Genomic DNA, 25,477 nt, shown 5'->3' with positions numbered 1-25,477 from the left:
TTTCTCCGTAGTTCTGAATCCTGACTCTGTCCCTGTTCTGATGTGCAATTTTTAGCAAGTAATGAAACCCATTTGGTCTTCAATTTCCTTTTTTCAAGAAATGGCAGAAATAACAATCAACATCATTGGATTATTGGAAGAATTAAGTGAGGATGATACTTACAAATTCCCTAAGCCTGGGACTGGTAGATGGAAGGTAGTCTATAAATATCTATGACATGAAAGAATGAATCTTGAATTAAGAGCAGGTCTGGTCTCCTGAAGCAATAGGAGAGGGTTCCTTTCCATACAAAATAGAGGCCTGCTGTTTTTAATAAACAATTCTGGATGCTCCAAGCATGAATTTACAGACTTTTTTTGATGAAAAAATTAAAGAGATACGTAAGGCTCTGGTCTCTTATGTTTTACCCTCTTCTTCTGCCATCCACACCCTTCATGCTTCTCCTACACTCATTGTTAAGTATGAGTCCCCAGGCTTGGGGGAGCTGCTCACTATAGGCAAGAACCCCAACCACCTGAGGATTCATGGTTGTGAACCCACAGTCTCACCATCTTCAAAGGAGGAGCTGGACTTTGCTCCCAGCTAGACAGGTACTGCTGTATGTTTTCTGGTGCTTTTCATGGAGCTTATCTGAGGTTAGGCTAGTGACACTGTGCTGCGACATACTGAAGATGGGAACATGAGGGTAGCTGATTATATCCCATTGCTTTTGCATCCAGGGGAAAATTAAGACAATAACAATTTGCATTTAAGATGACACATGAGACCAAGTAGGAAGGGCAAATACTCATGACTTCAGGTTTTAGTTGGAGAAAAATCTTTTAGAGAAGTGATTCATGTTTTTTATTATGGGGAAAATGCAAATTATTGCAGAAATGTCCCCATAGATGATGGTATCTGTGGTGTTAGCACATAGGGCTTCAAAGTCATAAGAACCCTAACCTGTGGGGTCCTTCCAGGCAGATGGCCTTGCTAAGCCTCAGCCTCCTCTGCTGTAAGTGGGAGAGAAGAATCAGAGCATCATGGCTCACCAGATAGAAAATATCTACTTGATTGGGTAGGTGAAACCTCACCAAGTCAGAACAGCTGTAAAATTCTGTGTACTCAGGGCCAAGGACATGGATTGGTGTGCACACTTTTGTACATTGTTGCATCTGTCCCAATAAATAGGGTATACAGTGGTAAAAACTGTCCCAAATCAAAGTGGCTGGCAAGAGTTAAGGTTTCCCACTTGTACTTTTCTGGTGTAGGTGAGCTGCTACTTTGCATCAGGTAAAGAACCCAAGTTCACAGAGTCACTATTTAGGACACTGCTGGTCACCAAATGGAGGGAAGCAAAAACATGGTGAGCACAAACTGGCCCTTAAAGCTTCTGCATAGGAGTGCACATCACAGCTGTTCATGTTTCATTGGCCAGCCTAGGTCATGTGACCAATGCCCTGGTCAGTGGGCAAGGAAGGAGGGTCAATACATGTTTCAGAGCAACAACTCAATCTCCTGCAAGTGTGCATGTATGTAACTCCATGAGTGTCTAGTAATTATCTGTAGCCCATAGTTGCACTGAAGGTTTGCATTCAGTTGTTAAAACATTCAAATTTGCTCCTGAGAACCTTTCACCAAGCTGATGCCTGTGTGCTCCTGCATTTATTTCTTCTTGTTATCTCTTGCTAGTGATGATACTATTAGCATCCCCAGCTTTTCCTTCTTCTCAGAGGATGTCCAGAACTTAGTGCCACCCTCTATCTTGACACCTAGACATGGCAATTTGGGGTTTTTTTCCCAGTAACTAAGAGTGTGGTCAATTTTCACACATTTTTCTTCACAGGATTATTTACCTAGCATTGCTTATTCCACAGTCCACAGTGTAGACTGAATATTTTTCCACCTTATGAATGATTTCTGTTTCCCTAGAAGCTCTATTTTAGAGAACTGAATTGACAGTTGATGGTAAACAGTTCAAGTTTAGAAATACCAATTTACTGTCATCAGTAACTATAGACATACTTTACAATTTGACTTGATTAGCACTTTCTTCTCTAACTTCATTTAGCTAAATAGTAATTGCATGTGAATGGTAATTTTATTCTTTCCATCCTTTTTCACAATATACTCTTTTAAAAAGTTTTCTGGTCATCTCCCTGAACTTACAAATAAGAGTGGGTATAAAGAGCAGCCTGTGGTCATGCAGTTTGAAGATTCAAGTTTTGTCTTGAGGACCACCCCACTAATTCCTTCTGAGCCACATCAATCCCAATTTTTCCCTATTGTTGTCAAGAAACAGTTAAATTCAAAAGAAATGATATGTAACCCATTTTTTTGATGAAAAAACATGGTCCACATACAACAAAAGGACTTACTGTTTTGTAACAGAGATAGCAATTTCCTGAAGTGCATATTGATTTTAACTTGCACAAAGCGTTTTTCTCTCTAGACTGTAAAATAAACAAGCCACTTTCTTCCACATACAGACACAAAATCTCCAGCTATTGCTTCACACCTCAGAACCTCAGCCCCTCCTCATCCTCCTCATAGGCCCTACATCTGCTCTTCAAGAACCAAATGCAGCCCTGTCCTGTCCCCTTGCTGTAGATCCTAGGGGTATCTTCTCTCCTACAGTGCTCTGGGTTTGAATGCTTGGGTTCATCCTATGTGGGACGGTGACTGTTGGACATGTGTCGTAGAATATAGTTAGCTCTGGGGTAGGAGGAGGTAAATCCTATAAAGGACCAAGCATGGTTCCCTACATTGACAAAGAGACAACCAAACTGAGGCTCAGAGGCTGATGCGATTTGGTTGAGGAGGGCAGAGAAAAGGCTTATCCCAAGTCATAACTATTTCCTTTACAAAGCGCTGCTCTCAGAAAAAGCCCTTGATAAGATTCAACACCATTTCATGATAAATGCTCTAAGAAAACTAGCAACAGAAGGAAAGTACCTCAACATTATAAAAGCTATATATGACAAACCTACAGCCAGCATTATACTTAATGGTGAAAAACTGAAACCATTCCCTCTGAAATCAGGAACTAGACAAGGATGCCCACGATCTCCACTCCTATTCAACATAGTACTGGAATTCCTAGCCAGAGCAATTAGGCAAGAAGAGGAAATAAAAGGAATACAAATAGGTAAAGAAACTGTCAAAATATCCCTATTTGCAGATGATATGATCCTGTACCTTAAAGACCCAAAAAACTCTACCCCAAAACTCTTAGACACCATAAACAGCTACAGCAAGGTATCAGAATATAAAATCAACATAGAAAAATCATTAGCACTTTTATACACTAATAATGAACAAACTGAGAAAGAATATATGAAAACAATTCCATTTACAATAGCCTCAAAAAAATCAAATACCTACGAGTAAACTTAAAGGATGTGAATGACCTCTACAAGGAAAACTATGAATTTCTGAAGAAAGAGATTGAGGAAGACTATAGAAAGTGGAGAGATCTCCCATGCTCATGGATTGGTAAAATCAACATAGTAAAAATGTCTATACTCCCCAAAGTAATCTACACGTTTAATGTAATTCCCATCAAAATTCCAATGACATTCATTAAGGAGATTGAAAAATCTACCATTAAATTTATATGGAAACACAAGAGGCCATGAATAGCCAAGGCAATACTCAGTCAAAAGAACAATGCAGGAGGTATCACAATACCTGACTTCAAACTAATACAAAGCAATATCAATAAAAACAGCATGGTACTGGCACAAAAACAGACATGAAGACCAGTGGAACAGAATAGAGGACCCAGATATGAAGCCACACAACTATAACCAACTTGTCTTTGACAAGGCACTAAAAATATACGATGGAGAAAAGACAGCCTCTTCAACAAAAACTGCTGGGAAAACTGGTTAGCAGTCTGCAAAAAACTGAAACTAGATCCATGTATATCACCCTATACCAAGATTAACTCAAAATGGATCAAGGATCTTAATATCAGACCCCAAACTCTAAAGTTGGTACAGGAAAGAGTAGGAAATACTCTGGAGTTAGTAGGTATAGGTAAGAACTTTCTCAATGGAATCCCAGCAGCACAGCAACTAAGAGATAGCATAAATAAATGGGACTTCATAAAACTAAAAAGCTTCTGTTCAACAAAAGAAATGGTCTCTAAACTGAAGAGAACACCCACAGAGTGGGAGAAAATATTTGCCAGCTAAACATCAAAAGACTGATAACCAGAATATATAGGGAACTTAAAAAACTAAATTCACCCAAAATTAATGAACCAATAAAGAAATGGGCAAGTGAACTAAACAGAACTTTCTCAAAAGAAGAAATTCAAATGGCCAAAAACCACATGAAAAATACTCACCATCTCTAGCAATAAAGGAAATGCAAATTAAAACCACGCTAAGATTCCACCTCACCCCTGTTAGAATAGCCATCATCAGCAACACCACCAACAACAGGTGTTGGTGAGGATGCGGGGAAAAAGGAACCCTCTTACACTGTTGGTGGGAATGTAAACTAGTACAACCACTCTGGAAAAAAATTTGGAGGCTACTTAAAAAGCTAGACATTGATCTACCATTTGATCCAGTAATACCACTCTTGGGGATATACCCAAAAGACTGTGACACAAGTTACTCCAGAGGCACCTGCACACCCATGTTTATTGCGGCACTATTCACAATAGCCAAGTTATGGAAACAGCCAAGATGCCCCACCACCGACGAATGGATTAAGAAAATGTGGTATCTATACACAATGGAATTTTATGCAGCCATGAAGAAGAATGAAATGTTATCAATAGCTGGTAAATGGATGGAATTGGAGAACATCATTCTGAGTGAGGTTAGCCTGGCTCAAAAGACCAAAAATCGTATGTTCTCCCTCATATGAGGACATTAGATCAAGGGCAAACACAACAAGGGGATTGGACTCTGAGCACATGATAAAAGCGAGTGCACACAAGGGAGATATGAGGATAGGTAAGACACCTAAAAAATTAGCGAGCATTTGTTGTCCTCAATGCAGAGAAACTAAAGCAGATACCTTAAAAGCAACTGAGGCCAATAGGAGAAGGGGACCAGGAACTAGAGAAAAGGTTAGATCAAAAAGAGTTAACCTAGAAGGTAACACACACGCACAGGAAATCGATGTGATTCAAATCCCTGTATAGCTATCCTTATCTCAACTAGCAAAAACCCTTTCCTTCCTATTACTGCTTATACTCTCTCTTCAACAAAATTAGAGATGAGGGCAAAACAGTTTCTGCCGGGTAGCGAGGGGGTGAGGGGGAGAGGGAGGGGGTGAGGGGGAGAGGGAGGGGGCAGGGGGGTAAGGGAAGGGGTGGGGGAAAGGGGGAGAAATGACCCAAACATTGTATACACATATGAAGAAAAAAAAAGTCAAGCACAACAAGAGGATTGGACTTTGTTCACATGATAAGGTGAGAACACACAAAGGAAGTATGAGGATAGGCAAGAAATCAAAAAAAAACAAGATAGCATTTGATGTCCTCAATGCAAAGGAACTAATGCAGAAACTTTAAAGCAACAGAGGCCAATAGGAGAAGGGGACCAGGAACTAGAGAAATGGTTAGTTTGAGAAGAATTAACTTAGAAGGTAACACACATGCATAGGAAATCAATGCGAATCAACTCCCTGTATAGCTATCCTTATCTCAACCAGCAAAAACCCTTGGTCCTTCCTGTTATTGCCTATACTTCCTCTTCAACAAAATTAGAGATAAGGGTAAAATAGTTTCTGCCTGGTAGTGAGGGGGTAAGAGGAGAGGGAGAGGGTGGGAGAAAGGGAGGGGGCGGGGGAAGGGGGGAAATGACCCAAACATTGTATGCACATATGAATAAAAGAAATTTTAAAAAAAGGGCTGCTCTCCAACATATGTAAAAATGGTGACCACTTTTTTATATATAATAATCAAAGCATAAAGCATGACCTTTCAAATTTGGGACTAATCAGTGTTTTTCAACTGACCCATATGAAGCAAACATTCTAAGAGTCCTATGAGAAACAAGCTATATTTGGTAAAGTGAAGAAGTAACCACAGTTGTGACTAGAACAGAGAACAGAGTTTGGAGATGGGAAGTACAGATGGAAGATGCTAATTCTCTGAGATGAGTAGATAAGAAGCTGGCTTCAAGAGAAGGTGTAAGTGGATATCTCCTCTTCCCATTACAATTTTCAGTATTTCATTGCAAATGGATACTGCAACTCTTTAGTGATGCAAGACAGTACAAAACAGCACATCTGTTTTCTCATAAATGGATGGTAGAGCCACACATGACACAATTCTGCTTAGGGATCTGATATTTGGCCAATCTGATAGCTATTTTCTGTTGGGAAGTAAAGAATTCATAATAACATCCTTTCTCCCCATTGTGTTGGCTTGGCATCCTGGTATGATTCAATTGCAGTTAAAATAAAGATTAGAGATAAGCATTTTGAAGGATAACCATTTGAAGGACAAATTCTTATGAAAAGAATATTTACTCTCCCTTTGAGAAATGAAGTATCATGGTTCATTGAAGGGACAGTATATAGTATAGTATATATTACTGTATCTTAGCTCAAAATTTAAGTACACTTCTTTGTTTAAATTAGACTTTCCTATCAACCTTCTTCTACAAAAATAACAGATAGATAGACAGACAGACAGGTAGATAGATAGATAGATAGATAGCTGGATAGATCTTTGCATCATTATACTAGAAAATCCTTGGAGCTTGGAGTGCCCAACAGAACAATGAAATGTACTCTGGATCGCTTATACAAAACGTTAGAATAACAAGTCCTAGGAAAAAGCCATTGCTATTGACCAAGAATAATGAAAGGATAATAAAAGGATATGTTGAAATGAAACCCTGAAACTAAGGCCAAGTTATTCATTGGATACCTTTGAATATGAGTTTGAATGAGTTGAAAATATACAAATTAGCCAAGTTCTCTGGCATTTATGTACTCATCTCTAACAAGAGGAGGAAGCAGTGATGGTATGAATGAATCAGTGGACAACCTGACTTTCCAAAAGTTTCCTTAGGGAATTTATCTGATGTACATGGAAGATAATATAGCTATGTGATGTATCTAGCATGTTGAACACTTAAGTTTGTGTGCTGCTTTCAGATAATTTGGCAGAGATTCCATTACATTACAAAACACTGAAACGTTAAAGGAAATATTAACCTTGTCAGATTATGTATTGGGTTGAAGTTTGTCTTCTGTGCCAAGATATTGGGCTTTCCTTTCTTCAGTGACCTCTCAGGGAGGCAGAGAGGACAGCCTTGTGTTTAATAACCTGTATTATTGAGCTTTTCTTTCAAATCAGAACACTTTTTAAAGGGAGAAAGACAAAGTTAAAGGAAAGTGTCTTGATTTCCATCCATTAGAACTTGGTATTTTATTGGAGGCCCACCCCATGGTACAGCCCTGTATCACCATAAAATCATGCTCTCACCCCAAAGCTGGATCCCATTTGTGAGCTAAGTCTAAACATAGCTCACTGTCTGCTGGTGGTACCTGAATCACTTGATAGTGGGTTAGCCTTTTATGTCATTGGTTGGTTGTTCCCAAAATCTTTATTGTTTCCCCAAATCTCAAGAAATCTTTAACATGACAAAAGAAAAACATTGTTTTACATAACATTTGAATTTTGTTATCCTTATTTTTCAAACCACCAACAAAAAGTTGGTCATTCTTCTACATTTGAGTTTAAAATAGAGATGGTAATTTACATATGTTTGTTAAATGAAGCTAGTGGTGGGGAGAAGTACTATATTTGATTCTCCTTTTTCCATCATACAATCTGTGTCTCTCAGGAAGGACTGGCTCTTGGCATTTACCATATCTTTATTACAGAATATGGGAGAAGGAGGGACGATGACTGAAGATGTCTCTATTAGTTTTATGTAAAGTGGGACCTCAGACAAGGATCTGGTTGTAACCAGAAAGGGACATCGTCCTATCCCAGGGAGGGATACTGAATGGGACTGGCAACAGTGGCAGCGAGCTCCATTCTTCAGGGCCCTTGCAGGATGTGTGGAATGTGAAGAGGACAAACACAGAAGTCCTAAAGAAGAGCAAAATTATGCCATTTGCTGGAAAGCTAATGGAATAAAAAAGGTCACAAAAGTAAAAGGAGGACTACTAAGGGTGTGGAAAGGGAAGAGGAAAAGAGGAAGTGGGAGGATGATAAAGAGTCATAGAGGGAATGAATATGGTCAAAGTATATTACATGTGTATGTGAAAATGGCATAAGGAAAACCCTCAGTGTGTAAAATTTAAAAAAATTAAGGGCAAAAAATATACATCTTCCTGTAAAATAATAAAAAATGCCATTCTATCTCAAATAAATATATATTAAAGTAAGTATCCATTTATTATATATTTATACTACTAAAATGAGTGTAATATAGCATGCTAATATTTATTAATTACTAAATTTACTGAATTCATAGACAAAAATGCACAGAGCTCATATGTTCTGGCTTCTTTTTGTTCACCTTCAGTTTTTCATGAATAACATTTAGCAGAAGCTAACTCCATTTTTATAATAGTTTAGAATCACTGAAAGAGACCTGAGGAAATGAAATATTGGAAAATATTTGACTGCCTTTTTTAGGAAATTTAGGATATTAGCTGCCTTTCTAAAGTGCAATAAAGTTTATACTTTATCTCTCAAATGAGAAAGCAGCAAAAAATGAATGCTTTTATCTTAGACTGACCACAAGTTTCTGGGATTTTAATATTATTCCTGCTTTACTACTTATAAGTCAAAATAGATAAATAACATCTTTGGGGAAATAAGCTTGCCTTCCTTTATTTCCCATGCTGAAGAACTCAAAAAATAGTAAATAATATAATAACACAGTCTGACCTTAGAAAATTTGATAGTGTTTTTTTCTTTATATATATATATATATATATATATATATATATATATATATATATATATATATATATATGGAATCTGTGCTGTAACCTATAGGAAAGATCTCCTATATTGGCCCCCTTCTAATATTTCAAATATGACTTGGCTGGTTCCATAGTCGTTGGACACACATTGATTCTTCTTTCTCTATTGTGTTCCAGGAACGGCTTCTGCTTTCCTTGCTGCCAGCTCACATAGCCATGGAGATGAAGGCCGAGATCATCCAGAGATTGCAAGGGCCCAAGGCAGGCCAAATGGAAAACACAAACAACTTTCATAATCTCTATGTCAAGCGCCACACCAATGTGAGGTATGGCCCTCTACCCAAACCCCTCAGCAGCCCTGGGAAGCCATTTGCCTTCTGAGGACATTTTTGACTGACTGGAATCTGTATCTAACATCTCTTCTATTTAACTGTTAATCCTTCCCAACTGGAATAGCTCCCACTGCAATCACTCTTTGCCTGCCTCTTGGGTCCTTTGATTATAATAAAATAAGACCCTTTTTATTGCATTGAGTTTGTCCTTCACAGATCTGCTTTCCAGAGCTGACAATCATTCACAGAAGATAAAAGGCTGGCAGTGAGGTCCTTATTCTGCAAACCCATGGTCATATTGCAGTGTGCTTTGATGTAGGGTCCATGGCTTTCCAGGCACAAGGATTGATTCCTCCAGATGGGCTTGATGTGGGGGTAGGGCCTCTGGGAAGCCAATGCATTCCATGGAAGCTGGATGTTCTGCTTTCCACCAGGGATGATGGGTTTCTGGTGTATGGTCAAACAATGACAAAGGGCACCTGAACTAATGTGCACCTTGAGTAATGTGTTTTGACACCGTTTAGTCAAGACTATCATAGTCATAGTTACTAACCAGGCAGTCATTCCTAGAACTATGGTACTTAGAAAACTAACATGACGATAATCTAACTAATAACCACTACCAGTCCCATGACATCATGGGTTTGTGGTCAGTAAGGAAAGCCCTGTGAGGCTTTGGTCTCCCCTGAATTCTAGAAAGGAACCATGAGGGCCCTCACAGCAGGCTCGAGTGGGGTCCCTGCCATACTCTTACCTCCCTGCCACTGAAGACTAGGTCCCTCACTGATTTCTGTGTACCATCCACTCCTAGTACCTCTTCTTTGGGTAGAAGGGAGGGTTGTTCTTCCATCCATTGGTTGTGTTGATGCCGTTCTTTCTGTTCTAGCTTGGCAATGCATGTTGGTCCCTTGTGCATGTATCTGGTCTCACTTGTCACACTTTGGTCTTGTCAATTAAGTTGTAGAGAAACGGATTGATCTATCCTTTAGTAACAACTACCACCATGACCAACCTTTGCTGAACATCTGCTGGAACTGGGATCTCGCCAGTTCCTGGCTCTCCACTACAGGCTTCTAAGGTTCTTAAAGGTCATTAGTGAGAAGTAAATTTAACTGAAACTTAAAGACATTGCTGCAGTAATTCTCATTTGACATCAGGTCTTGAAAAGGGCCTGTGAAGCCAGTGGTATGCATGACCCAAGCATACATAGACGTAAATATGCAACTAGAAACTCATTTCAGCAAAAAGAGGACAGAAAAGCTCAATTGCATTTCACCAGGAGCTAAGCACCATTAGATAAGTAATAGGAAAAAAGCTAAACATATTTCAAGAAAGTTCACACATATTAAGGAGTAAAATCACTTAAAATCCTGGCCTGCCTTCCTTCTTATAAGCATTCCATCTATAAAATTAAATTAGACGCATTCATGGTTCTGACTAGGTGTATCATTGTACTAATTGCTCTTTTCCAATTTGAGCTGTGTGAAATGCAGCAGTGCTCCTCCCATAGCAGGAAATATCTTTAAGTCCCTTACTAGATATTCAAAACACGTAAAGGGGAATGCAGTTGTATCTAAATGGGGCCACCTCTTTAAGTAGCTGTGTCACCATCAAGAAACAAACATATAAAATGACAAAAAACACTCCAACCTCAGGCAACTAATGAAGGGTTCTTATGCTCTCTGTACTAGTTATCAATTCTTGTTTAACAAATTACCCCCAAACTTAGTGGGTAAAAACAAGGATAAACCTTTCACAGTGTTTCTGAGTCAAGAATTCACAGTAGCTTATCCAAGTAGTTTAGGCTTAAGCTCTGCCGTGAAGTCGCAGGCCAGATGTCACCTGCACTTCTGGGGACCTGCTTCTGCCATGGCTCCTTCCTTATTTGGCTGTTATGCTGGCTGTTGGCTGGAGACCTCAGTTCCTCTAGTCTTCACCGTAGGCTGCTTGAACATCCTCACAATGTGCCAGTTCACTTTCCCCCCGAGAGGGAGATCCAAGACAGCCAGGCAGAAGCTGTTTTATCTTCTATGACCTAGCCTTGGAAGGTTTTTTCTTGGTCAAATTTGTCATATTCTATTGGTTACACAGGTCAGTTCTATGCCATGTAGAAGAAGACAATACAAGGGCATGAATGACAAAAGACAAAGTTCATGGGGCTGTCATAGAGACTGACTACCACACTCTTTAAGCAATTGATGGGTGAAAACAGCCCTGACTGTTTCTTTCACAGATTGTCTTGAATATATATGTACTATCAAATTAAATTTAAATTCTTAACAATATATTTGAGATCTAAAATAGCTTAAAAACTTGCTTAAATGGGACATAGTACCAATTATTTCTAAAATACATTTGAAAATGTGTGGTCTTCTCATCCTGGAACAGGACATATATAATCAAAGAAGTAGACTCAATTCATATAGGAGGTATAGATAGTCTGGCAAATACCTGAATGGATTGCTGTTTTTTTAGTGAGAATTTACTACATTTCCAGGTATTACCAAAAGATTACTTGCTGATTCTGTTTTGACCAAAAATATTTATTCTCCATTAGTGACATTTACCAGCTCTTTACTATCTAATGAAAATGTAATATAACAATATATCAATGTGAAGATAGCAGCTAGTGGTTGCCTTCTGAATCTCTATAGCCTTAGCCTTTTTCTGAATCTTTCCCACCAGATCCAAAACATTCGCAAATCCATCATGTATTTAAAAAAAACACAAAGACATAAATATAACATAAAGACACTGTACTTCCCTTAATCTTGTGTACCATCCAAGTCTAAACCTACCTCTTTCTTTCATAGCACAAATTCTACAAAGATTTTTCTACACTACCTGCTGTTCCTTATTTTCTCCTCTCTTGAAATTGCTACTCTCTGTTGTTAACCTCCACCAAATTACAAAAGTGATTCTTTTTAAATTCACCACCAGTTCATCTTGTCCCAGTAAGAAAAGATCTCAGTAAGATGTCTGCACCCTTATTGCACTGACCAGTCTGGTATGCTTGCCCCCGAAGACCTTACCCCCTACTTAAGGAATGTGCCCATCCCTAGGTCTCTGTGACATTATACTCCCTTTGCTTTTTTCCTAGAGTCTCTTTAATGGTTTTCTTTTCTATAAGTTAAGTCCAGCCTCTCCTACAAATGAGTGTTGTCAGGGCTTTCTTTTCTCTTCATTCTTCTCCCAGGAATTTAATATCCATCTATATGATTCTAAGACACAGAACTCAACATAGATTTCCATGTCCATCTACCTAGTGGGTATCTAAGATGGTGTTATAAAACTAACAGAAAGTTGAACTAGTCATCTTCCTCTACAAGCTTACTGTGATCTGTACAAACCTCACTTCCTGAACCTCATTTCTCAACCAGACACTGGTCTTCATTTTTGATGCTTCCTTTTCCCAGACACAAACATTTAACTAGTAATCTGACAATGCCTGGTTCATTCTCCTTCTTCATATGTCCACTTCTCTCCATCATCCCTCATTATAGTCCCGCCACGGGGCTCCCTTGGATTCCTGGAAAATGATTCTAACTGACCTGTCTGTTTCCAGGATCCATAGCCATAATAAGTTTTACAACAGTGCCAATCTGCCCATGTTCCCTCCTATGTGATCCTATAACACATCATGCTTCCTTTTTTGTAGCTTCGCATATTGTACCACAATCAACTGCTTACTTTTTTAATCTTCTACTGTCAAACAACCTCTGGACAGCCAGCTTATCTCAGGGATCTTTTACCCACTACAGGTTTTGCCCACTGGAAGCACTGTGTGAGTTGTGAACAGAAGGATGTGGAGTCAGCTGTCCTTGCACGTACATGCATTCTACTTCTGAATTCTGCTTTGGGTCAGATACTCTTTGTCTGATGAGAGACCTAATCATCCTTCTTAGATCATGACTCAATGTCTGCCATCCCTGCCTCTTCAGAAGATCATGGGAGATGTGGGTTGTTTGAGGGATTATTGGAATAAGACAGAGAGTGCAGCCTCCGTCCTTGGTTTTCCTGGGTCTGGAAAAGGTCTCTTGGGCTCCTGTCCACCTGCAGAGGAACAGGTCTTTACCTTAAAGTGGACAGGAGCCCAGCTGACTGGTGCCACGTTGTGTTTTTTTTTATGGTAAAATATACATAACACTTACAATTTTAACCATTTTTTTCTTTTTTTTTTTTTTGAGCCATGCAGGGTGTTACTTTATTTTTTTTATTATTTATTTATTTATTTATTTTTAAAAATTTTATTATTCATATGTGCATACAAGGCTTGGGTCATTTCTCCCCCCTGCCCCCACCCCCTCTCTTACCACCCACTTCGCCCCCTCCCTCTCCCACCCCCCCAATACCCAGCAGAAACCATTTTAAGGGTACTATTTAGTGGGGGTAAAGTATATTCACAGTGTTCAGTATCCATCATTGCCATCTGTCTCCAGGACTTTCTCTTCACTCCATACAAAATCTCTGTCCCCATTAAACAATGACTCTCACTCATATGCCATAAACCTCACCTAGCCCCTGGCACCTTCCATTCTAATTTCTGTCTTTTTTGTTTGACTACTTGAGGAACCCTACATAATTGGGATCATACAGTGTTTGTCCTTTTTTATCTGGCTTATTTCACATAGGCTTTAAAGGCTAATATTCCAGTGTATGTCTGCAAACTACATTTTGTCTATCTGTCATGTGTCAATGGACATTTGTTTTTTTCCATCTCAGCTACTGTGAATAAAGCAAATACAAGTCTCTTGTTTCTGTTCTTTTGGATATGTCCCCAGAAGTAGAATTGCTGAGTCAGATTGCGTTCTAGCCATAATGTTTTGAGGAACTAATCATTGTTTTCTACAATGGTTGTACCTTTTACACTCCCACCAGCAATGCACAAGAGTTCCAATTTCCCCACATGCTTGCCAACACCTGTTATTTTCTGTATTTTTGTGTTTGTTTATATAATAGCTAGTCTAACGAGTATGAAATGCTAGTTATTTTTGCTTCATGTTACTTCTTAAGCCATACCATATTCACTATGCAAATGCTCAAACAACAAGAGATTTAAGCTTCTTTATAAGACTTTCCTAAGTATTGAAATATGTTGTTGTGTAGGAAAGGGTATAATGCACACCTGTGTGCTGTGTTTCCCTACTCTAAGCACATATATGTGCTAAGGAATCTCACAGTAGCCTCCACTGCTCTACACATCTCATGAGGGGAACAGCTCTGTCATTTCCTAAGAATGATGTCCCTCGATCCCTCACCATGTAGCCTCTACACCCCTTCTCTCCTAGCTCTGTGCTGTTTTCAATTGTAGCACTTATCATATGTTACAATAGGACATTTGTTGATGTCCTTTTTTGGTTAATGAATGTACTCCCCCCAACTGAACTATGAACTATAGGAAGAAATATTACGTATGCTTCATTCCGACAGATAATAAATACTCAGAACCATTCAATCATCTTTTTCAAAAAGAAAAGTATTATTCCAATTTTTAATTTGAATCAGTGCAGGTAGGATTGGGTTTTATCATTTTGCCATTTCTACTTTAGGAATTGTCATGTGACAATTCAGGTAGAACCACACTCCATTGATCATCCAAGTCACTTTGGTGTAATATAGTCAGTTATGAAGCCCAGAGTCACAGGGAGTGAGGGAAGGAGGGTGAGCAGAAAGAACAGCCTGGAAGGGTACACATGCAAGAAAGAACTTTTCCTCTTTTTGCTAACTCCTCACCTCCACTACAGAAATTTAACAGTAGAAAAAAATGTTTAAATGGACGATTTAACAAAAGGTTTATGAATTTCCTTCTCCAGGAAAATGACATCTTTCTCATGAAATTACAAAGTACAAAGTAACTTTACTCTTTTATTGGGAAAATTGTCATGACTTTCCTAACAAATACAGACTTTCAAATTCTGTCCCAAACCCTGTTCCCACAGTATCTTGTATGCGGATATCGTTGGATTCACCCGGCTGGCCAGTGACTGCTCACCAGGGGAGCTGGTCCACATGCTAAATGAACTCTTTGGGAAGTTCGATCAGATTGCGAAGGTGAGCAGCTGGCTTCCCCTCCACTGGGAGGACTTGATGAAATTTTGGCTTCTTTTTTCTCCATCCCATTATCTCCCTTTTTACATAAAAGCATCCTTCAAGAATGTTTGTACAATATGTTGGCTTTATTTGCAATTGAGCCTTAAACCTGTGTCCAGGATGGGACATGCCTTAGCACATATTTACCACGTGTTTTCATCTAGTTTTAAACTTCTGCTTATATATATTTCAGCACTCATACAATAAATACATTCATGATGAGATTCTCTCTGCACAGTGGTATTTTGAAGTGCTTTTTGTAGGTATTTCAGTGTCAAGTTGATAAGGTTATGTCTCTCATCAGATATAACTGTCCTTTATTAATATGGTTAAACTAGATTCTGGAAGAACCACTAAAATAGGATGCAGACCATCTGGGAAAGCTCTTTACTTACCTTTGATTCATTTTTTTGCTTTGACTTTTGTGCCACTTAAACAGAAAGATAAGTTTCAGGTTTTCCGTAATATGCTTATGCAAGGGAAATTTTACATGTCAGAAATGATGGCAAGCCATCTGAAACCATACTAGCCCTTACTTACTGGGCTTTTCAGGGTTGCTGGGGTGATGCACAAAATTTTTCTTCCTTGCAAGCTCTTTACTTTTCATAAAACAACTCCAGTCATCCTAAGTTTGTCTTTGATTTGTTCTCAACAAAAAAAAACCTATATTTGCCTATTAATATTAGCTATTTATATGTGGAAGAAGTGGTCCTAAATTCAGCTCAAGCAAACATCTGAGGAGAAAATATGACCTGCATCTCTCAGGATGGTCATTCTGGGGTTCGGTTCCCACGTTTTCTGTCTCGTGCCACGTGACAGGTTTCACTGGAAATTTTTAAAAATCCACTAAGAATATAGCTCTGGTTCCTTCCTTTACCAACCCAAAGGTGAAGGAGTTTTGTAAGTAGCAATTTATAGAAAAGGAAAGGTTGAAACTAAAGTTTTTTCACTGACAAAAGTCATTTTTGTTGGGCTGACTCATCATGTTAGGAAGAAACAACCCAGCCATGACCAATGGAAGTACCACAGGCTTCACCAGACATTCCCTTCTCTGTGTGCATGTCTCAGTGTCTGAATTTCCCCCTTTCTGTCACTTCTGTCATATTGATTGGAACCCACCCTGCTCTAGTAGGACTTTATCTTAACTAATTACGCATACAATAAACATCACCAAATAAGATCACAGATGAAGGTACCAGGACTGGTGTCTACATAAGTATTTGCAGGACACAATTCATTACTCTTATCAGAGGTATTCCTTGTGATTTACTCTAACCACTGGAACAGAGGAACACCTAGGTCTACAGGGAAGCACACAGCAGACAGCACTTCACGGCTCATAGTTAAATAGCATGGACTTAGAAAGCATTGTAGCCAAACAGCACGATCCACTGAGTGAATGCTGGCAAAGCACATCACTGTAAGCCAAGGAATCCAAAATCATTGCCTTGCACTGTAACCAATCCTCACGTTCTCTAGACTCAGAGTATTTATCTAGGAAGTGTGGGAGGCAGCATGACTAATAAGTAATTGTTTGCCTTTTTCTTATTTATAATATTGTTATTGCAATTACTAGTCATGCCACTGATAGTGCTATAAATAAGCATGAAAGCATGTCCTAGCTTGTGAGCAATTAGTCAGGGAAAGAAAAATGCCGAACTTTCAGAAACCTAACATATGCTGAAGAGGAAGAAGATTTCATGTTCTTTTTATTGTTCAAAATTTGTTCAGTTTGAGCATAAACCTGTGTAGCATCAGGGGAAAAAGAATCTGTGTTTGACACTTTTTTTTTGCTTTATTTTACTGAACAGTCTATAAGCTGTTTGCAAAAGTTAAACATAGTTGTAGAATTGATGCATTTGCATGAAGTTAATCTAAATATTACAATATGAATACAATCCAACCAAGGAAAATAATTAAATAGTCAAACACTGTATTAAAAGAGTTTAGCCTAAGATCAGAATTAAATTTTAAATTACTTGGCCATGTTGAATAATGGCTTATTAGATTGTGAAGATGTTTATCGGATGTTGCATGTTTGTGGGTAAAAATTTGCTTCTGGTTTAAAATAAATGAAGAAAACTGTAGCATAGTAAAGAATGGCATACAACTCTAACACAAATTGAGTTCTGACCATCTTTTATAGTCTGAGGGATTCTGCTCTGCCTCAAATGTTTCATTTCTCTATTTGTGTCTGTAGACTGTGTTTAGACCAAGGAAAAATAACCCTGTCCTAATCCTCTGCTCAGATTAAGGAAATCAGTCCAGAACACTCTTTTCCATGTCTTCCCCATCCCCTTATCCTTCCTGCTTTGGAGATAGGATTGTAGCTGGGGCAATGAAGGAAAGCCCAGGTTCTCCTTTCCCTCTCCCCACAAGCCCTACCCTTGGGGGTAGAGTCAGGAACATCAGCGCTTGATGGTGCTGGATAATCTGACTCCTTGTGCAAGTGCTAATGGAATTTTGTGCTTTTTTTTTTTCTTTCAGGAGAATGAGTGCATGAGGATTAAGATTCTAGGAGACTGCTATTACTGTGTTTCTGGACTACCAATATCTCTCCCTAACCATGCCAAGAACTGTGTGAAAATGGGATTGGATATGTGTGAAGCCATAAAGTAAGAATACTGCTTAAAAAGTCCTTTTAATGTGTCGCGGCTTTGAGTTGTGCTTCTCCCCTGCGACTATCTCTGCTTTTCTTTCTACACTAATGTACACCAAGTACATTATTGTACACTCAAATATAAATATACAGAGGACCCTTTATTGACACATGAGTAACTCAGTCCAAAGTAAGGCTTCTGTACGTGTTCGGTGTTATTATTGCTCACTTTGAATCACAGCGAAGCTAAGTTAGAAATTTATCTGCTTTGCTTTTTTAAAGGTGATTTTTTTAAAAATTTGAACCTCTGCTTTGATGTTCAGATGAAATCTTCACTCAAAGCATCCATCCACATACTGTAAGGGGAAAAGTAGTTTTACTATGAGACTGCTATTAATACAAAACTCAGTTCGGAATTATATCACCTAGTCAAAGACGCCCAGCTTTGCGAATGTATGGTCACTTGCAACTCTAACATGGGTTTTCTGCATTGTAGCTATCGTTTATACCCCTGTGCTTCCAGAGAGAATCTGCTTATGTAGAATAATGTTATCACAGGCAGAGCGTGCTGTAACCCCAGAACTCCAGAGGCCGAGGCAAGAAGATTTCGAGTTTGAGGCCAGCCTAGGCTACATAGTTAGAACCTTTCTCAAAAGAAAAGAAAAGAATAGTGTTATCAGTAACACTGCCGGGCACAGGGCAGGCATATGGGGGGAAAGGAAGTCTCTATTACCATCACCTTCCTGCTTCCTTTTTTAGTAATGCTCTTTGTAGAAGCTAGAATATTCTTATAAATGATAAAAGCTTTTTACTGATGGTTGGAAAATTGGAAGATTTAGTGCATTGGATTTTTTGGTTTGTCTATCTTAGACAACTGATTTTTCCTTCTCCACTGCATATTTTTAATATAAAAAGGGAGGAGACTCTGTGCTTGATGTTCTGCTCCTTTGTCTGAAGATTAGAGTAAATAGGACTAAGTGGGAAAGCAATGAGTCCAGTTGTCACCATGTTTTCTCACTGTGTGTGCGGGTCACATGCCAAAGAGTAAAAGGTTTTTAGGTGACCTGCCAGCACAGTCCAGGGAAGAGTAACTGGGCTGCCCAGCCTCAGCCAGAGGCCAGGATCTCCAATGAGACCTAGTGGTCAACCTTGTCCACTAGCGCAGCAGCGAGGCATGGTGGGTGCTGTTGGACTGGAATGGGAGGAGGCAAAGTGAAAGCAGGGTTAAGAGGAGTTGCTACTGAGAACTGTTTCTCTATGTGACATAGAGGTCATCGGAAATAGCCATGTTCTACGTATTTCTTCCCTTAGTAAATCATTTTCTCTCCAATGTGTGAAAAATATTTTTTGCTTTTTTTCAAAGTCATGGTAATGACTCTGCAGGGCTAGATTTAAGTGAAGCCAGTCAGTGGAGCTAACAGGTTTTCTCAAGTTTATAAACTGCCCTTAGAGGCAACCTAGGTCTCGGTGCATGATTCATCAGATGATCAAAAATACATTGTTTTGTTACATCTCCATAATGTCGTCACAAAGAGGGAATCACAAGTTCTGAAATCTTTGTCCTCTTCTCTCTCATTCGAGGGACAAGCATTCATGTTCCCAATCACCGAGCCGTAAGATAAGGATGAGTACAGAAATTTTAATTTTTTTAAGCTTGTGAAGGAACACTTTTCTCAGGCAGCCATTTATTTTTAACACCATTTTTATCATTTTCGCATTGTCACATGGTGTTCTTTCATCATTTAAGCATGGTGTATGTGCTTATGGCATTTTGATTTGTGACTCACGCTGGTAGTCCCGTCTCCACTGTGTGACTTCCCTCCACATTTTCTCTGGAGATAAGTCTTTCCACGTAGCTAAACTCATCTTTCTGCATACTTTTTCTTTTTAACAGTAATACTCTAAATAATGAGTTGAGTATATTTAGTTGGCAGAGATAAATGAGCCTTGCCAAGCAATGGTGTTCTCCATTTGTCTTTGTTAATGAGCTAGCAAAAAGGTTCTGTTGTTATTTTCTGGCAATACTAGGGTTTGAACTCAGAGCCTTGCACTTACTAAGAAAGCACGTTACTGCTTGAGCCACACCTCCATCTGTTTTGCTTTATTTTAGTTATTTTTCAGATACAGTCTTACACTTTTTGCTGGGCAGGTCTCAGACTATATTGCTCCTTCATATGCCTCCTGATAGCTGGTATCATAAGCCTGAACCATCAGAACTGGCTTGTTCTTTGACATAGGGTCTCCTTAACTGTTTTTGCCCTGGCTGGTCTCCTATCTCTGACACCCATCTAGCTGGGATTACAGAAGTAAGCCACTGTGCCTGGCTTCCTAAGGTACTTTTAAAACAAATTTTTAATTAATTTCCTTCATAAATTATGCATTAGTAAAGCTTTTGAAAGTGTATTTTCCACTTTTTATTAAAGAATTATACAACCTAAAAGCTTTAATCTCATGATTATTTAAAAAATATCCTTATTCAAACTGAAGTCATTATTCAGCTCTCAGGCAAGCTGTATTGTTCTCTCATTAGTAGCAATGTTCTTTGGGGACAGACACCTTAGGAAACAATAGAATTGCAAATGACATCCAGTGTGCTGACATCACAAGGCAATGTCACTTGATTCTAGCATGAATCCACAGCAAAGGCAGCACACAATGTAAAGAAGTGTTTCATTCATATCGATCAAAAAGTACAAAACAGCAGCCGATATTCTGTCACCACCGTGGTTGGTCCCAAGCTGGCTTTCCTACCAGAGATCAGAGCTGTAGCGCTAATCTGTGAGCAGCAGCGAGGAAATGCCCTTCCTTTTGGAAGAGCAGGGATCTTCTGCAAAAGGCCAAGTGCAGAGATTTGAGAAACTCTGAATACTGGCATGCCAGGAAAATCGACCAGGACGGAATGCTACTGATCTGTGACATCACTTCCTTTCTCTCTAGGAAAGTGAGAGATGCTACTGGGGTTGAGATCAACATGCGTGTAGGAGTGCATTCTGGGAATGTCCTGTGTGGCGTGATTGGTCTGCAGAAGTGGCAGTACGATGTGTGGTCACATGATGTTACCTTGGCCAACCACATGGAAGCTGGAGGGGTCCCCGGGTAAGGACCAGCCCCAAGCCTGTCTTCAAACTGCACGCAGAAGGGGCGGCCAGTGGGTGACAACCAGCCGCTCAGTTGCCTTACACAGAAGGGACGGCCAGTGGGTGACAACCAGCCGCTCAGTTGCCTTACACAGAAGGGCCGGCCAGTGGGTGATAACCAGCCGGTCAGTTGCCTTACACAGAAGGGGCGGCCAGTGGGTGATAACCAGCCGGTCAGTTGCCTTACACAGAAGGGGCGGCCAGTGGGTGACAACCAGCCGCTCAGTTGCCTTACACAGAAGGGGCGGCCAGTGGTGATAACCAGCCGCTCAGTTGCCTTACACAGAAGGGACGGCCAGTGGGTGACAACCAGCCGGTCAGTTGCCTTACACAGAAGGGACGGCCAGTGGGTGATAACCAGCCGGTCAGTTGCCTTACACAGAAGGGCAGGCCAGTGGGTGATAACCAGCCGGTCAGTTGCCTTACACAGAAGGGCAGGCCAGTGGGTGATAACCAGCCGGTCAGTTGCCTTACACAGAAGGGCCGGCCAGTGGGTGATAACCAGCCGCTCAGTTGCCTTACACAGAAGGGCAGGCCAGTGGGTGATAACCAGCCGGTCAGTTGCCTTACACAGAAGGGCCGGCCAGTGGGTGATAACCAGCCGCTCAGTTGCCTTACACAGAAGGGCAGGCCAGTGGGTGATAACCAGCCGGTCAGTTGCCTTACACAGAAGGGCAGGCCAGTGGGTGATAACCAGCCGGTCAGTTTTAGATGCCTTCTCTTGCTTGTATTGGTACCATGGTACTCATACCTAATAGCTTCTTATAATAATTAGATAAGCATAAAGGGCTTGTACCCTGGCAAATAGTAGAGTACTGTCTATCACACGTGAAGGCCCAGACTTCCATCCCCAGAACACATACGCGCACATAAATAAATGAAAATAAATAAAATCCACAAACTCTCAAGACTCAAGTCCACCAACCTTGTAGACCATAACCAGCAGCTATAGATATCAGATACTAAATTATAAATCCTTACTTATTTGCAAATTTATAAATAAGGCTCCGGGTTAGTGATGTCTTATAATTCAATCCAGCTATGACGTCTCTCTAGTAGTGGTGACCTATAACCCCAGCACTGTTAACATAAGCCACTGTGGTGTCTGTCTTTGGTTAGCAGCCAGAAATGAGATTCTCAACACAAAGTCTGTAATTTGCTGGGAATCCGTGGCTCACACCTGCAGTCTTAGCTACTCAGGAGGCAGAGATCAGGAGGATAGTGGTTTGAAGCCAGCCAGGCAAATAGTTCATGAAACCTTACCTCAAAAAATATCCAACCAAAAAAAGCTGCCATAGTGGCTCAAGTGGTAGAGCTCCTGCCTAGCAAGCACGAAGCTCTGAATTCAAACCCCAGTGCTGCAAATAAATAAATAAATAAATAACGTTATAATCTGGAGAAGCAAGAGAAAGAAAACCTATACCTTCTTAGTGCTCTGCACTTTTCCTAAAACAGCCTTGATGTGCTTTTTGAAAGATACCCTCTTATGTAAAAAATTCAACATGACCGAGTTTTCTCTAGTGTAACTCACCACACCTACCATGCAGGTTCCTGTCAGTACAGACAGAAAAGCTCATGGCCTCTGGGAGCCACTCCAAAGCAGTGGCCAATGGAATAATTAGTTTCTTTCCTCAAAAACATATTGATTTTTCTTCATTTGGAGGAGAAATTGTTGCTGAAATCACAAGAAGAAAAACCTCTTTCATCTCATTTATCCTGTGATATCTTGACTGTGATTTTAAAATGGTATTTCAGACGTGTTCACATTTCCTCTGTCACCTTGGAGCACTTGAATGGAGCATATAAAGTGGAAGAAGGAGATGGTGACATCAGGGACCCATATTTAAAACAGCATCTCGTGAAAACCTACTTTGTAATCAACCCCAAGGTCAGTATCATTGTAATGAGTCTGTGATTATTATTTCTGAGAATATAGGGAGGAGGGGAAAAATATTGATATAGGTAAGTGTTTTTAGATGAAAATTAGTGTAGTTTCTTGCCTTTAAAATGACTTTAAATGCATTAAGTGGCCTAATTATGGAGCCTAACAATGAATTCAAAGATTTGTTCAAGGAACTTGGAATGCATCAACTGTCTGTATGGCAACGGTTCTGATGCAGGTTGCTGGTCAGAACCATTCTTATGTCAGTCAGTGTTAGTGTATCTGTTGTTTGGTGCGCCCTGTGTGAGGCTCTCAGGGGGCACAACCTTGGTATCTGTGAGTTAGAGAGTTAAATAAAGAGAAAAAAATTGATCAATCCTTCAAAACGAAAAAGATTAATGAGATGTAATAAGATGACATATAAGAAAAAGAAGAGAAGGAAATACTTTTACATTTAAATTATTTTTATTTGCATAAAATGGTTGTACAGGGAGGATATATTGTGACATTTACATATGTACTTAAAATATATTTTAATTAGATTTACCCCTTCCATCATTCTCCCTAGAGAAGGAGTTATTTTAAAGATTAACAAAAAAAATTTCATGTATACTTTCATATGCGAATGTGCACAGACATGTCTTCCTTGCATGCCTCCAAAACCCCCACCACCTGGAAAGCCACCAAATTATGCAAACAGTAAGCAGTTGCCTCTTACAGCATTCACAATGCATGTTAGGCCAGATCAGGGGTTTTGAGCTCTGATTTCTGTTTAACTCTCTTCAAATTTCTGCCAAATGGGTATTGTCACTACTTATAGTTTAGGTCTCTGAAGCTCCAAGGGGTTATGTGATTCCCCCCCCCGAATCAGACAGCTGGAAAATGATGCAAATCTCAACAAGGAAGACTTCTGAACCATGAAAAGCAATATCACAAAATGACAATCAGGTTCACAGACGTTTATTCATAATCATGTTCCTAAAACCTCAGTTTGACCTCTGGAGACAAACTTCCAAATATGTTGATGACTGGAAGTAGATGAGTGACAGGCAGCAAGAACTGTGAGGTTGGGGGGAATGCAAAAAAAAATTATACAGAGAGCATTATACAGAAACACAGATTGCTTGCAAACACCCCCAAACCCAGCTGTCACTCTAGAAAAATACACCCATCAACAAAAAGCTGAAAGAGAGCAGCACAGTCCATGAAGAGTTTACTTTATAAAAATGTCCATTAGTATGTCTGCTGTTGTTTCCTAAGTTTCAGTTGCAGTTAAGTGTGGCTATCCGGGAAAACAAAAACCCTCTCTGAGCTCAGCGAGCTTGTTGCCTAGCCACACTGAAGAAATGAGAGCAGAACCAGGAAGAGGGAATGGGTACCAATACAGGACCTGCCTGGATCAAGTAGGCTGGAGCAGGAAAGAGGAGCAGAGCTGTGTACACTAGGTGATGCTTTCTTTCTTATCCTAAGGGGGAACGACGCAGTCCCCAGCACCTCTTCAGGCCTCGCCACACCCTAGACGGAGCCAAAATGAGGGCCTCTGTCCGCATGACTAGATACTTGGAGTCCTGGGGAGCAGCCAAGCCCTTTGCACATCTGCATCACAGAGACAGCATGACCACTGAAAATGGGAAGATCAGCACCACGGTATGCCTGCCTGTCTCAAATCCCCAGTGTGGGGGGAGAGCTGCTCACCCAAGCAAAAGGCTGGCATCTCCTGCCTAGATAACTTTTGTCTGCGATAAAGGTGACCTCCTTGTCCACAGGGCTCAGGGCTCTAAATTGAGGGACTTTGCACTTTAACTCTGTAACCCAACACAGCATTATTTACAACTGATAGTAGCTGAAATGTTGTTTAACCAGGTTCTTTTTGTCTGTCATGAAGTAGAGAGCCTGAGCTTCCTAATGAAAAGACAGCTAAAGGCAGGATGTCCTTGGGTTTGAGTAGCATTATCAAGACTGTTCAAAGCCTCGATGTTCAGGCTCTAGGCTCATTGTTGTGGGTCCTTATCTACATTGCTCCAACTTCCAACACAGAACAAAAGTACCAAGGTTCCTTATGACAGGGACATGTGCAACAGGATGGCAGAAAGGGAGCTGGGAAGTAGAAAGACCTATAGGAGGAAGGGAAAATAAACACAGTTGGGCACTTAAATTAATCCCAATAGTATTGCTAAATCATAAAACTGCTTCTGAGTACAAGTTCATGTATATAGCAGTTCTGTTAGGGGATGGAGGCTGAGTTAAAAAGCGAAACTTCAACATTGCATAATTGTCATTGGTGATGAAAAACATGGCAGGGTGTCAGGTAAAAGTAAAACTCCCTGCTTCCCTGTTCTTCACGTCCCAGTATCTTATCAGGACACCCTTAGGCCCAGCAGCCAGGGGCTCAGCATCTTGTTTTGGCTTGATTACATCTGTTCTCCCAACTTCCCTTTTTTCAACGAAAAAAATAGATGTAATCTGAAAGAAGACTGTGACCATTAGTCAAAAGGTGACTCTATAAACATAGGTCCCAGAGTTTGCATTCTAATGGCA

General features: G+C 40.0%; 1 protein-coding gene across 5 annotated transcripts in view; it reads left to right on the top strand.

Annotated features, from left to right (window-relative positions):
- Window positions 1-25,477, top strand: part of Adcy2 (adenylate cyclase 2) — a 370,478-nt gene that overhangs the window by 258,632 nt on the left and 86,369 nt on the right. For 4 of the 5 annotated variants that reach the window (XR_012449249.1, XM_074077754.1, XM_074077757.1 and 1 more), the window contains 6 exons: window positions 9,077-9,225; window positions 15,171-15,282; window positions 17,809-17,936; window positions 20,858-21,016; window positions 22,813-22,945; window positions 24,410-24,586. Coding sequence is in view for 4 of the 5 variants with exons in the window: in XM_074077754.1 (XP_073933855.1) it covers window positions 9,077-9,225; window positions 15,171-15,282; window positions 17,809-17,936; window positions 20,858-21,016; window positions 22,813-22,945; window positions 24,410-24,586 (858 nt within the window). In the remaining variant the exon portion in view is untranslated. The remainder of the gene's footprint in view (window positions 1-9,076; window positions 9,226-15,170; window positions 15,283-17,808; window positions 17,937-20,857; window positions 21,017-22,812; window positions 22,946-24,409; window positions 24,587-25,477) is intronic. The other variant, XM_074077756.1, reaches the window with a different exon arrangement.

This window comes from Castor canadensis, chromosome 6, assembly GCF_047511655.1.
Source record: "Castor canadensis chromosome 6, mCasCan1.hap1v2, whole genome shotgun sequence".
Classification (NCBI taxonomy): domain Eukaryota; kingdom Metazoa; phylum Chordata; class Mammalia; order Rodentia; family Castoridae; genus Castor; species Castor canadensis.
This window is presented reverse-complemented; position numbering and strand designations above follow the sequence as displayed.